Source organism: Mesocricetus auratus, unplaced genomic scaffold, assembly GCF_017639785.1.
Source record: "Mesocricetus auratus isolate SY011 unplaced genomic scaffold, BCM_Maur_2.0 Super-Scaffold_6730, whole genome shotgun sequence".
NCBI classification, from domain to species: Eukaryota; Metazoa; Chordata; class Mammalia; order Rodentia; family Cricetidae; genus Mesocricetus; species Mesocricetus auratus.
This window is the reverse complement of record NW_024429184.1, coordinates 94,219,111-94,233,246: the sequence shown is the minus strand read 5'-3', so window position 1 is coordinate 94,233,246 and position 14,136 is coordinate 94,219,111. Positions and strand designations below refer to the sequence as shown.

At 44.7% G+C, this 14,136-nt stretch overlaps 1 protein-coding gene across 1 annotated transcript; it reads left to right on the top strand.

Moving 5' to 3' along the window:
* The first annotated feature begins 2,704 nt into the window (after positions 1 to 2,704).
* Rbm22 (RNA binding motif protein 22) lies at positions 2,705 to 14,030 on the top strand. The gene is made up of 11 exons (XM_005074699.4): positions 2,705 to 2,865; positions 3,237 to 3,290; positions 5,397 to 5,426; positions 5,986 to 6,118; positions 7,187 to 7,287; positions 8,092 to 8,264; positions 8,893 to 9,093; positions 11,058 to 11,222; positions 12,220 to 12,308; positions 12,467 to 12,598; positions 13,436 to 14,030. Exons 1-11 carry the CDS (start codon positions 2,812 to 2,814, stop codon positions 13,564 to 13,566), a joined length of 1,263 nt encoding a protein of 420 aa, XP_005074756.1. The 5' UTR covers positions 2,705 to 2,811; the 3' UTR covers positions 13,567 to 14,030.
* The last annotated feature ends 106 nt before the right edge of the window (positions 14,031 to 14,136 follow it).

Below are 14,136 nucleotides of genomic sequence, written 5' to 3'. Positions count from 1 at the left end.
AATAAAATGTAATTTTCTTCCTTACATTGTGAGGTTTTAAGTGCACATAGCTCTTTTAATGGGTAGTAACTCCCTGAGAATCAAATACAGGTTCATTGTGTTAGGTCTCAGACAGTACGTATGTCCAGAAATGATACTCTTGGCTTAACTCAAGCTGGACTATAGAGGGATTTGTGTCTATTAGATTAAAAAAAAAAAACAGCATTACTCAAGAACTTGTGGATTGCATTCCCTTCTACAAAAGGAATCATCTCCCTTGCCTATGGCAGACGGGATATATGGCTCTCCATTGACATATACCTGTGGTTACATATCAAATTCCTGTACTGACCTCCAAGCTCCCTCAGTTTCAGTCACACATACATGTTATGCATCTTAAAACCCCCACAGTAGCCTCCTGGCACCTCCCCAAGTTCTCCCCACTGCAACCTAACCCCTTATAACCAACAGGACTCTCCAACCATTTCTGCTATCTTCTTGGCTTCCTTAGATGACCATATCCAGCAAGTTTCTTTTTCTCTCAGTTCTGAACTTTTCCAGATGTCTATGGATGTTCTCACTCTCTCTTACCTAAAATAAAAACCTTCCCACATATAATGGAGTCACCATTTCAATGGTTTCTTTACTGTGCCCCTAGAATATACATGGTCATCTGTTTCTTCTACACTCCTTTCAAAGAGCAACCTAGAGCAAACTCCAACCCTCAAGCAATTGCATTTCAGCCATGCTTCATATATGATTTTTTTCTGGAAACATAAATGCTGTGAATTCAAGAATCTACCAGCCAGGACTGAAGAGATGACTCAGGAGTTAAGAATATGTCCAGTGCCGGGCGTTGGTGGCACATGACTTTAATCCCAGCACTCGGGAGGCAGAGGCAAGTGAATCTCTGTAAGTTCAAGGCCAGCATGGTCTATAGAGCGAGTTCCAAAACAATACAGAGAAACCCTGTCTCAAAAAACCAAAATAAATAAATAAATGTGTCCAGAAGACCTGTGTTGATTCCCAGAACTCATGTGGCAGTTCACAACTGTCAGGTCCAAATTCTGACTGTTAGACAAATATAGTTGGAAATTTCTTTGGGCCACCAACCAGCTCCCAAATAAAGACATGGAGACGTATAATTATGAATGCTCAGCCCTAGCTTAGGCCTGTCCCATTAGCTCTTACAACTTAATCTAACCTGTTTCTCTTCATCTGTTTCTGCCTCAGGGCTCTTTCCCTTCCTTTCAGTCTGTGTGTCTTCTCTGCTTCCTCCATGTCTGGCTAACCCCTGGTGTCTCTTTTTCTTTCTTTCTCCAAGCCTAAATTCCTCCTCCTACTTACTCTCCCTGCCTGGAAGTCCCGCCTATACCTCCTCCCTCTCTATTGACCATTCAGCTTCTTCTTAATACCAATCAGCTGCCTTATAGCTTAAACCTAAAGAACAATGATTAAGGATAAGAAAGCCATGATACACTAGAGGGAATCATCAAAACTACCCAACCCAGACCCAGCTCTGTTGACTAGATCCTTCAAACTCCACACAGCGGAGCTCAACAGGACATAATCCACCTTCAATCCAGGAGCATCTGTATAGGGAGAGAACATAAATCAGTCATTACTATAGGCTGAATATGGAACTGAGTTGACTGCCTACAAGCACATCAAAACTTTAGGATGAGCCGGGGAGTGGCAGCACAAGCCTTTAATCCCAGCACTCAGGAGGCAGAGGCAGGGAGTTCAAGGCCTGGTCTACAGAGCAAGTTCCAGGACAGGCTCCAAACCTACACAGAGAAACCCTGTCTTGGAAAATGGTGGAGGGAGGACACAAGACTTTGGGATGATGAAAATGTGAATGTATGTAAAAAAGAAATCATAACTGATTAGAAAAAAATATTAAAGCTGGGCAGTAGTGGCACACGCCTTTAATCCCAGCACTCGGGAGGCATTGGCAGGCGGATCTCTCTGAGTTCGAGACCAGCCTAGTCTACAAGAGCTAGTTCCAGGACAGGCTGCAAAGCCACAGAGAAACCCTCCCTTGAACCTCCCCCCAATAAATAAATAAATAAAAACTCGAAAGCTCTGACTTGTAAGACCCTTTTCATGTCAGAAGTTAGAAAAACGGGGGCTGGAGAGATGGCTCAAGAGCCCTGGCTGCTCTTCCAGAAGTCCTGAGTTCAATTCCCAGCAATCACATGGTGACTCACAACCATCTATAGTGAGGTCTGGTGATCTTGTGCACTCTTCTGGCATGCAGGCAGCACACTGTACACTTAAGAAATACCTTTAAAAAAATAAGTTAGAAAAACTGTCTTGGGATCTGTGGGTTCACCTTTTTTTTAATCTCCAGAACCAAAAACAAAAAGGGGGGTTAACCTTTTATATAAAAGAGGAACCACTATCTTAGCCATAACGGTAGGTAGGGTGGCAACATAAGACAAAGGCTATCTAGTTAATGATAGACAATGAATCCGCTCTAGACTAAAGAATGCCCAACATTATACCGAAGTGATTCGTTGTCTTCTAGCAAACATACTAGACGATCTGTAATTTTGTATTCTAAGAGTAACAACGCGAGAGCGCCTGAAGACAGCGTGCGGACCCCAGCCTCGGGCGGTGCTCCTCCATCCCTTCATCCTTCGGCAGCGAGGAGGCGCGCTAGGCAGCAGGGCGGAAGCGCCGAACACAGCCGCGCTCTGACGCGAGGCCCCGCCCCGAGGCCGCCCCCGGCGCGCCCATTATACGTAGCCGGCGCCCGCCCGGAGTCTGCCGGGATTGTGGCGGTCGGTCTCCCGAGTCGGAAGCCGGCGCTGCCTCGGGATTCCCGATATGGCGACCTCTCTGGGTTCCAACACCTACAACAGGCAGAACTGGGAGGACGCGGTGAGTGCGCGCCGGAGGAGGACGCGGGGCCTGCGAGGCGGGGCGGGATGGGAGACCGTGGCCCGGGCTGCGGCGGGATCGGCCAGAGCCGCGCTGCGGCCTAGCCAGGCGGGGCAGCGGGAGGAGAGCCCTCGTGCGGCGGAGCAGGGTCCCGGGACTAGCGCTGTCCACCCTGCGACTCCACGCTTCCCAGATGCTTTCTTTTTTTCCGCTTGCCGGAAGTGCAGACAGCGCCCCTTCCCGCCCCGCGGCCAGTGCCGGAGCTGGGGTTCCTGCCAACCTTGCACCCTTCCCCGCCCCGGAAAGTGACTGGGGGAGCAGGGTCTTCGGGGGACTTGATCTTCAATCATGTTTCCCATTTTCCCCCCCAGGACTTCCCCATACTGTGTCAGACGTGTCTTGGAGAAAACCCTTATATACGAATGGTGAGTGCTTGCCTGTGCAGCGGGAGTTAACTGTACAATATATCGTGGTCCTTGCACGCTGGTTGTAAAATATTTCTCTTGGCCGCCAGAAGAATTATGTTACTAACCCGAAGTACAGGCCAACTTGCAAGGCAATGCCATCCGTACTTAATCTCCTAGACACTGAGCAATAATTCTGTAATGTAGGAGCCGTAACATAACAGCTAATACTTGTTGAACATCTACCTAGAAAGTAGGTCTGTTGGCGAGAGAGTATACCTTCTTGGTTTTTCGAGACAGGGTTTCTCTGTACCTTTTGGAGGGTGTGTCCTGGAACTCTGCTCAGACCAGGTTGGTCTTGAACTCACAGAGATGCATCTGTGCCTCCCGAGTGCTGAGATTAAAGGCTTGTGCCACCACCACCACCACCACCACCACCACCACCACCACCACCAGGAGATTCTTGCCTTAAATCCCAGCACTTAGGCAAGTGGATCTCTGTGAGCTGAAAGCCATTCTGGTCTACAAATCAAGTTCCAGGCCATTCAGGCCTATGTAATGAGACCTTGTCTTTTTCTTAAAGCACATAGACACCATTCTCCCCCACTGTCTACCTCCTCCAAACCAGTGACCTAGGAAACTGCTGGGAAAAAAAGCCGCCAGCCAAGTTTCAAAGTAGATGCTTTGGAAAGCCATTCCAGCTTCGGGTGCCACCGTCTCCATGTTTGGTTCTCCTCCTAGAACAGCCCCACCAAGCATGTAAAGGCAGCCAGGCAGGTGGTTGAACTCATCTTTAAATCAGTTTCCTCAAAGAGTAGTCAAAGGGAAACATGTGCTGGAAATTGAACGTTTTCACCTGGAATTTGTTTTCCAGGTAGCCCTTGAAATAGCCACCTCCCAGAACTGACTTTTTTTAATTATACAGGAATGGGTTTCATTTTATGCCATGTTTTGTTTTCAATTATTTCCTCTTCCACTGCCCTCCACCTTTCCCTGCCCCTTTCTGGCTAGTTTTCTTATTTCTCCCAGTAGACTCTTCTTTCTTTTTGCTGGGGGTGGTTTGAGACAGGGTTTCTCTGAATAGCCTTGGCTGTCCTCGAACTCACTCTGTAAACCGGGCTGACCTCAAACTCACAGTGATCTGCCAGTCAGCTTCCAAACGCTGGAATTAAAGGCGTGTACCACCACTACCCAACAGGAGCCTTTCCTAGATTCATGATCTGCACACACAGCACAATTTGAAATCTAGGTTCCACGTGTAAGAGAAAATATGGTGTTTCCATTAGGAATTTTATTCTTGAGAGCCAGAAGTAAATCTAAGAGTTGTAGCTCTGAGAAGATACTTACTTGTTATTAGATCCATGTACTCTTGGGAGAATATCACCTTGTTAGTATATCTCTCTTAATTCCTTTTCTCTTGGTTATGATAAAAGTTCCTGACACAAACAACTTAGGAGAGAGGGGGTTTATTTGCCTTGCAGTTCTCATTGTGGGGCGATTGGGACAACAGGAACTTGAAGCCACTGGTCACATGACATTCAGGCCAAGAGCAGAGGATGAACGCATGTGTGCTTGCCAATGCTGAGCCACTTCTTCCACAGGGTCCAGGATCTGAACTCTGGGAATGGTACAGCTCACAATCAGGGTGGATCTTCCCACATCAGCTATAGAAACCAAGATAGGCCAGGCATTGGTGACCCACACCTTTAATCCCAGCACTGGGGAGGCAGAGGCAGGCAGATCTCTGTGAGTTCGAGGCCAGCCTGGTCTACAGAGCGAGTTCCAGGATAGACTCCAAAGCTACACAGAGAAAACCTTTCTCGAAAAAAGCAAACAAACAAACAAACAAAGAAACCAAGATAGATCCCATAGATATGCCCACAGACTGATGTGGTCTAGACAGCTCATTCTAGGTTATGTCAAGTTGACAATTAGATTTAACCTTTACAGTATCCCTTATTGTACCACCCAACTAAAAGATGATTTAGGTTTGGTTTGATTATCTTTATTTACAGTGCCAGAGATCTCCAGGGACATAGCATGTTTTGTACTTGGGTGGTAAAAAACTGTTAGTTTCTTTTGTTTATTTGTTTTCTCTGCTGTAATTCCAGTTCTTTTCTATTTCAGACCAAAGAAAAATACGGAAAAGAATGCAAAGTAAGTGTGCCTATTAAGAAATTAACTATTTCATTTTCTTTATCCTACCAAATTGGCTCTGTGCTTACTAAGTTTTGAGGCCCTTCCAGCAGAGCTCATGCTCACAGCTTTCATGTGTTATTGATATACTCAGTGGCTGACAGCTAATATGGGAAATAAGAAAAGGACTCTTCTAATGTAGATTCCTAAGCAGCTTTCTGAGTCTGCACTGATGACCATGAGTCTGTGAGCTCGCTGTTGTTTGACTACTCCACGGGAGAAGGGTTGGGGCTATTACAGTATTCTCAAAGACATAATATTTTCTGCTTTGCTTTCCCTGTTCCTCACGAAAAAGATAGCCTGATTGTTTATGTTTGCCTCTAGGTAGGAGGACTTTGGCTTTCTGGATAGTTGCTTTTGTACTTTGTGAGCTTTTTGACTCCTAGAAAAGAGAAAGTAAATGGAATTGAGGGTTAGCTGACATATCCATTAGGTGATTGCTAAGGTCAACTCTACTTAGTAAGTGGAATTGAGCCCAGGTCAGGACTGTTAACATTCTGTGTTCTTGATGTGTGTTCAGATCTGTGCCAGACCATTCACAGTGTTTCGCTGGTGCCCCGGAGTCCGCATGCGCTTCAAGAAGACTGAAGTGTGCCAGACCTGCAGTAAATTGAAGAATGTTTGTCAGACCTGCCTATTAGACCTAGAGTACGGTATGTTTGCCACATCCACTAGACCTGAAAGTGTACTACCCTAAACAAGACACCAGCTTGATGTCTCTCACTCCTTCCCCATCTCTGGTTCTGATCCCACCATAGAATGTCTGCTGTGATCTGCTTTTCGCAGGCATAAACCCACAGTTAGACTGCTGTGGAACAGTAGTAGGAACAGGGACGAACTCAGAGCTAGAACTAACCTGCAGTTCCATCTCTGTAGTCAGTTGGGATAAAAGGCAATTGCTCCTATCATGGACCATTTCTTTGCTGGGGCCTTTTTCTTGATCTAAAACTTCCCACAGTCCCAACCAGAAGTTCCTGGGCTAATTATGCTGTGTGCTTTTGTTTCAACCATACTGTTAGGACTGGGTATTGCTACCTTAACACCTGCTTCTGGAACTTTTTTTTTTTCCTTTTCAAAAAAAGTAATTACCAGCAAGGAGGAGGGGGGGGGAGAGAGGGGGGAGAGAGAGGGCGCGCTATGGCTACATACTGACCCTTTAATATAACGCTATCCATAGGTCCTTTGAGACCAATTTAACAATAAACCATTGTGTTATATGGATTTTAAGTAAATTTGCTAGAACTAGATACATTATTAATTTATTTGGCAGTGACTAAAGTCTATTCTTTGAAATGATTTTCTAAAACATTTACCTCACCAAATTCCTTGACAGCACAGGAATTTGGACAGTTTCTTAGGATGGTCTAGAGCAGTTGTTAGCCTGATGGTGCTAAACAGTTTGGTTTTAAGATATTGTGAGCTGTCACCCAGTAGGTGTCGATCTTTGTGGGGGTGGGGTGCACATTCGAGTGCAGGGCAGAGTCCAGAAAAGGGTGTCAGCGTCTGGAGCCGGGTTACAGCGAGCCACCCTGCATGGTTATAAGCAAATGCACTCTGGTCCTGTGCAAGGACAGTTTGTACTCTGAAGCACTGGACCAGCTTGCTAGCTCCCACCAAGTAGGAAAGAGAGGGAAGAATGATGTTGTAGTTTATGTACCTATTCAGTATGAATGTGTCTTCAAATCTATATGATGTTTTTCCCCTCCATTTCTTTGTAACAGGCCTACCCATCCAAGTTCGTGATGCAGGATTGTCATTTAAAGATGACATGCCCAAATCAGATGTCAACAAAGAATATTACACACAAAATATGGAAAGAGAAGTATGTTTCTTATTTTAACTAAAATAAAATTCTCACTTCCTCTCTCTAACCCCTCCTATGTCTTCTCCCTCCAACCCCTCCCAACATCCCCATTAATGACCTCTTCTGTGATTGTTATTGTTTGCGTGTGTGTATATACTTGAGTATGCAAGCAACATAAATACAACCTGCTAAGTCTGTTTAATGTGGCTTATATGCATGTGAGTTTGAGGCTGACCACTTGGTGTTGGATAACTAGCTAAGGGGCTCATCCCCAGAAGAGACTGATACTCTCTCAGCAGTCATTATCATGAAATGTCTATAGTTCTTTAGTTCTTTATCTAGGGATGGATGGGACCCATGAGATTTAGTAGATTTTTTTTTTTTTTTAATGAGACAGGGTTTCTGTGTAACCCTGGCTATCCTGGAACTCACTCTGTAGACCAGAGTGGCCTTGAACTCACAGACTAGCTGTATCTCCCCAAGTGCTCGGGTTAAAGGCATGTGCCATCACACACACCCTCAAATTAGTATATTTGTTGTTCATGTCTTTTTGTTTAGATTTGTAGATGTTCATATTTTACTTAGGCAGCTATATTGTTGGGACATCATGGGGTAGCTTCCATGTCATTTCTAGGAAACACAATCTCACACTAGATTTTCTGGTCCTCTGGCCACTTTCTTAGTATCATTGTCTGTCTGAGGGGATGGATTTATATATATATAGTGCTGGGAATTGAATTCAGGGCCTTGTGATTGATGTAGTTTTGATTTGATAAAAGTCCTAATGAATTGACAGCCTATAAAGTTGTCCTTTTCATGCAGATTTCTAACTCTGATGGAACACGACCAGTTGGCATGCTGGGAAAAGCTACATCCACCAGTGACATGCTGCTCAAATTGGCCCGGACCACACCATACTACAAACGGAATCGGCCTCACATTTGTTCCTTCTGGGTGAAAGGAGAGTGTAAGAGAGGAGAAGAGTGTCCATACAGGTAAGAACTGCGCCTCACTTCCTGTATTTCCTTTCAGACAACTGATGAGTGGGAAACTCTAACTTAAACTCATGCTTTAGCATCTAAAGCTCTTATTGTCTGTTTGCCTATAGAGTATTTTACAAGAGCCTAGCCAAATTATATTTTCTCCTTAATGACTAAGAGAAAATAAATTGTTATATCATATAATGTACATGCTGACCTTGAAGTTTCTAAGGTAATTTAGTGTCATCATTTAAGTTGTTTGGGTAGCAAAATATAGTTGAAGTCAAAATAAGACCAGACTTCTGCAGGCTACTTTTGTTTCAACCACGACTACCAAACATCAGAAATTAGAGGTTCCAGCTAATGATTTGTCAGCTGTAAACCTTCCCCCTCCTCCAAATATATGTCCTTTTTCTGAGGTGAAGTCCATAGCTTTAATCAGATTCCATTACAGCAGTGAAAGTGGATTACTTAGACGATTAGGAAGTCTTTGTGTGGTATAGTAATCCCTTGGTATTTGCTGTTTAGTAACAGTATTTTTGTATTGACATGGTTTCTAGTTTGAAAGGCATTTGTAGCTCCTGTAGAGTCTTCATTTTTCCCTGCATTTCACCTTTGTGCTTTTTTCACTTGTGAATCTCAGACACGAGAAACCTACCGACCCAGATGACCCTCTTGCTGATCAGAATATAAAAGACCGGTACTATGGGATCAACGACCCTGTAGCCGATAAGCTTCTAAAGCGGGCTTCAACCATGCCTCGTCTAGACCCACCAGAGGATAAGACTATCACCACTCTGTATGTGGGTGGTCTGGGAGACACCATTACTGAAACAGATCTCAGGTTTGTGGGCATCATTTCAGAACTTTTTAACTATTGAAATAGTTTGCAAAAAGCAATTCTAAGGAAGGTTCATTTTTAAGCCATCCTGTCATTGAGATGAATGCTGACTGAAAGTTTTACAAAATTCTTTTTTGTTGTTGGGTTTTTTTTTTTTTTTTTTTTGGAGGGGGGGTTGGTTTTTGAGACAGGGTTTCTCTGTGTAACAGCTCTGGATGTCCTAGAACTAGCTCTGTAGACCAGGCTGGCCTCAAACTCTCAGCATCCGCCTGCCTCTGCCTCCCAAGTGCTGGGATTAAAGGTGTGTGTCCCCTTTTATGATGCCAGTATAGTTGCATTTCTCAAGAGTGCTTTTTTCATTTTTGTATCAGAAAATAATAAAATATGGGCCTAGTGGTCAATTTGGATTCTCTTTTTTTTTTTTTTTTAATTACTGTGTGATGTATGTGTAGGCTTGTGCAAGTGGCCACAAGTACCAAAAGAGGCGTAGTGTTATAGCATCCTAGAGCTGGAGTTATAGGTAGTGAGCCACTCGACATGAGTACTGGAAACCAAACTTAGAGTAGCATGTTCTCTTAACCTCTGAGCCATCTCTCCATCCCCTACTTTGAATTCTTAGGGATGACACACACGCATACACATCCAATTATTATGGAGGGTAGTGAGCACTGTGACTCTGAAACTTAGTAGAGATTCTGATTTAATTTGTATTTCTGGCTTATTCTGTGATTGACTAGGTGAGATATCTTTTCTCATTGAGCTAGTAATCTCCAGGAGCCAGCTAACTTTTTATGAAAGGGCTAGAGAAAATACTTTGGGCTCAGTGAGGGCCTGTGATCTCTTCTGGATATTGCTCCCCTTTTTTTGTTCGTTTGGGGGTTTTGGTATAGTTTCCTACAGTTCAGGCTAGCATGGAGAGCTTAAATGACCTTAAACTCCTGACCCTCTTGCCTCCACCTCCTGAGTACTGCCATGGTAGATATTGGCCATCAGGTCTGGTTTGTTTTGTTTGATTCATTAATCCATCTATCTATATATCTACTTATTTATGGTTGTTGGACCAGGTCTTGTCTTGTAGCTTAGACTGGTATGAAACTCAAGATTTTCCCCTCTCTCTGGTACTAGGATCTGTGCATGGGCTCCCACACCTGGCTTTCTCCTCTGTCTTGCACTTTCTTCCTTTCAGTTTTAAGCATTTTTTATTTCATTCATTGTTTGTAATCATTTATTTTTCCAGTGCTCGGAATTGAACTGAGGGCCTCACACATACTAGACAAGTGTTCTCTGCCATTGAGCCACACAGTCCTCAACCCTTAAACATTTTCTGAAGCATTCTTGGCTCATGGCTGGGCTTGGTAGCATTTGCTTGCAGTCCCGGCAGAGGCAGGAAGATCACTTGAGTCCAAAATTACCTTGGGTAACATAACAAGGCTCGATTTTAAGTGAAAATAGTCTTAGCTCATGGATCATAAGAACTGTAGCTTGCCAGTGCCTTATACTAGGGGTAAGACAGTATGGCTTTTTTTTTTTTTTTTTTTTTTTTTTTTGGTTTTTCGAGACAGGGTTTCTCTGTATTGTTTTGGAGGCTGTCCTGAACTCACTCTGTAGACTAGGCTGGCCTCGAACTCACAGAGATCCGCCTACCTCTGCCTCCCAAGTGCTGGGATTAAAGGCATACATCACCAACCCCGGGCTGAAAGTATGGCTCCTAAGTAACCAAATAAAGTCCCTCCCTTCTCCACAAGAAAAATCCAGAGGTACGTGAGAGCTCTTTTTAATTTTCCTTTATCTCCAGTAAGTAGCTCCTACATTAGGGCCAGGTACAAGGAAAACCTAAAGACAGGCATATGTCCATGGGGCCACCTGTCTAGTGGTGACTCAGAACATTCTAAGTTCATAGGCCATTTCTGTTTTGCAAGGCAGCATCTGGGTTGCTAACCTGTTTTCCTTGGCCTGTGTTCCTTCAGAAATCACTTCTACCAGTTCGGGGAGATCCGCACAATCACGGTTGTGCAGAGGCAGCAGTGTGCCTTCATCCAGTTCGCCACCAGGCAGGCTGCTGAGGTGGCTGCTGAGAAGTCCTTCAACAAGCTCATCGTGAATGGCCGCAGACTCAACGTAAAATGGGGAAGGTATGAACAAGACTGTTCTAAACTGTTCAGCTGCATGCTGAAAGCCTTGGGTAAACAGGTTTGACAGGGCCTTTAGAAATCTTTAGAAGAGCCTTCTCTAGTGTTTTAGTTAATGTGTACGGATGTTTTGCACTTGTGTGCTTGGTGTCAGAAGAGGGTGTTGGATACCCTGGGACTGGAGTGAGTCACCATGTGGGTGCTGGGAATTTAACTAGTGTCCTGAAAGAACACCCAGAGTTCTTACAGCTGAGCCATCCTGACAGCCCCCTTAGTATTTGATTTCTGTGGCTGTTGGAAGCATCTTACTTTAGAAATGTATTTAAGGTCTTGCTCTGATAACCTACTCCTTTGGAGTTCATGTTTTACCAGCCAGTATGAGCCAAGCATAATGCCAGGTTGCCAAAGGAGGATGTTGAGGGTTTTAGTTGAATTAGACCTAGATTCTCCCCCTCAGAGCCTGTGTGCTGGAGAAGTGAGGAAAGGGATAAGCAGAATAGATGTTGTAAGAGTGAAATTGACTGCATAAGAGAGATAATAGCGTCTTGGGAGCAGAGAGGAGCACCCTGGCAGCAGGTCCCTGGGTGGCCTGTTTTTTGTATGCTGGGCTCTTGCTGCACACAGGAGTGTTGTCTTCTCCAGCAATGACATGGTTTTGGTTTGGGTTTTTTGAAACAGTGTTTCTCTATGTAGCCCTGGCATTTCTGGAACTCACTAGACCAGACTGTCCTAGAACTTGTAGAGATCTGCCTTCTATTTCCCAGGTGCTGGGATTAAAGGCATGGGCCACCATGTCTGACCAGTGACAGTTTTGAACCCAGATCTTTCCACCTTCAAAAAACCTTGCTTTTAACCACTCTACACTTTACCATCTGTGGGAAGAGAGCGTTTGCTAAAAGGGGCAGGAGTGGTGGCACTCCGTTTACTGGGAATGAGTTAGCGCAGTGGTGTCAAGGAAGGCTGGACAGGGTGCTCATGTCCTGTGCATGTATGTCTCCAGATCCCAAGCAGCCAGAGGCAAGGAAAAGGAGAAGGACGGAACCACGGACTCTGGGATCAAGCTAGAGCCTGTACCAGGGCTCCCTGGAGGTAAGCGCGAACTTCTTGCTGATGGAAACACAGTCAGCTCGGGTTTCTCTGTTAGAAGAGGCCAGACTTTGTCAGCTGTTCAACAAACCCAGGATATAAATGATGGAAACATGCTATTGATTGTCTTCCCTTCTAAGTGTCTGCTATTTCCTCTCCAGCTCTACCTCCTCCCCCTGCAGCAGAAGAGGAGGCATCTGCCAACTACTTCAACCTGCCCCCAAGTGGCCCTCCAGCAGTGGTGAACATTGCCCTGCCCCCACCCCCTGGGATCGCCCCGCCTCCACCCCCAGGTAATTGCCTTCTTCCTTCCTGGCCTGGAGAAGGCCTTGTAAAAGTCCTGCACCTGAGTTGAGGCTGAGGCAGCTAGGTCCTTTGTAGACGTCTCTGGACAAAGATGGTAGGTGGAGAGGAAAGGCCCCACTCTGTAAGTCTGAGCATAGGTATCATAGGATAGGAGTTACTGCAGGCATCTGCCACCAGTCTGTTTCCCGTTGTAAATTTGTCCTAACTGTTATCTGTCCACAGCAGGGTGTAGGCCTTATATCAGGATGAGAATCAGTAAACCACTGCTTTCCGCAGAAAAACTTGCTACAAAGACACATATGAATGACATGGAGTTGCTCATGGAATCCAGTTGCACTTGGGCTCATATTCTTTTTCATGTCAGTGGCCACTAATAAACAGTTCAAGAGGTGGCCCCCCATGTGAATGTCCATGCAGTGTGGACAATGTGGGAAATAGTGGGTGGCTAGTGTTCTTTTGATGGAGAGCCCGTATGTTTGAAGAAAGTCATTTCCATTCTGGAATCCAGCAGTGAGGCTAATGACAGAAAGGACCTTGACATGGGCATGATTTTTTTCTGGTTTCCCACATCCTGATTGACTCCTGTCTGGTAGAATTTGCTATGTTTGATTAGTAGCAGACAGTTGGGTGACATAATAACAGGTGCGTGAGCCTGAAGTTTTTTGGGCTGAGGGAGAAAACAAGGAATATAGATAGATATTCCTAAGCACTTAACACTATGTCAGCCTTGATTCATGTGTAGGTGGGTTTGATCTTAGAAAGATTCAGAGGTTTGGAAGGTTGTCAAGGGAACTGAAAGCCTAATTTTTTCTCTTCCACATCAGGTTTTGGACCACATATGTTCCACCCAATGGGACCGCCCCCTCCTTTCATGAGAGCTCCAGGACCAATCCATTACCCTTCTCAGGACCCTCAAAGGATGGGAGCTCATGCTGGAAAACACAGCAGCCCCTAGCACAACATCACCACTCGGGCTCTGAAGAAGAAAGGGCACTCTAAAATCCCAGTAAATGAATCCTGGGATATTTATACTTTTCCTTGCTTTGTAGTTTCCATGGTAGCTGAATGTGTTCAGATGTGGGCAGTCAGAGAACACCGCTATGCTTCCCCACATGTGTCGGAGGATCATTGGGCCCAAAACAAGCTGCCATGAACACAGCTACCACCACCGCCCGGCCAATACCCAGTCTTTTTAATACTAAAAAGTTGGTAGTAGGGTTGAAATAAGAACAGACAGAAAGCTGAGTATAGTGGTGCACACCTTTAATCTCAGCACTCAAGAGGCAGAAGCAAGCAGATCTCTTATGAATTTGAGGCCAGCCAGGCCTACATAGTGAATTCCAAGACATACTGAGACCCTGTCTTTAAAAAAAAATTTATAGAGTCTTGTCTGTGACTTTTAATAAATGGTAATTTTAAGTGTTGTTCTTATACAAGCCATTGTAAAAGAAACAGCAAACCAAAGTGTGTTTGATGCCATTTTTTAGTTAAAATCTGTACTTTAGAACTTAACGTGTGTAACTTG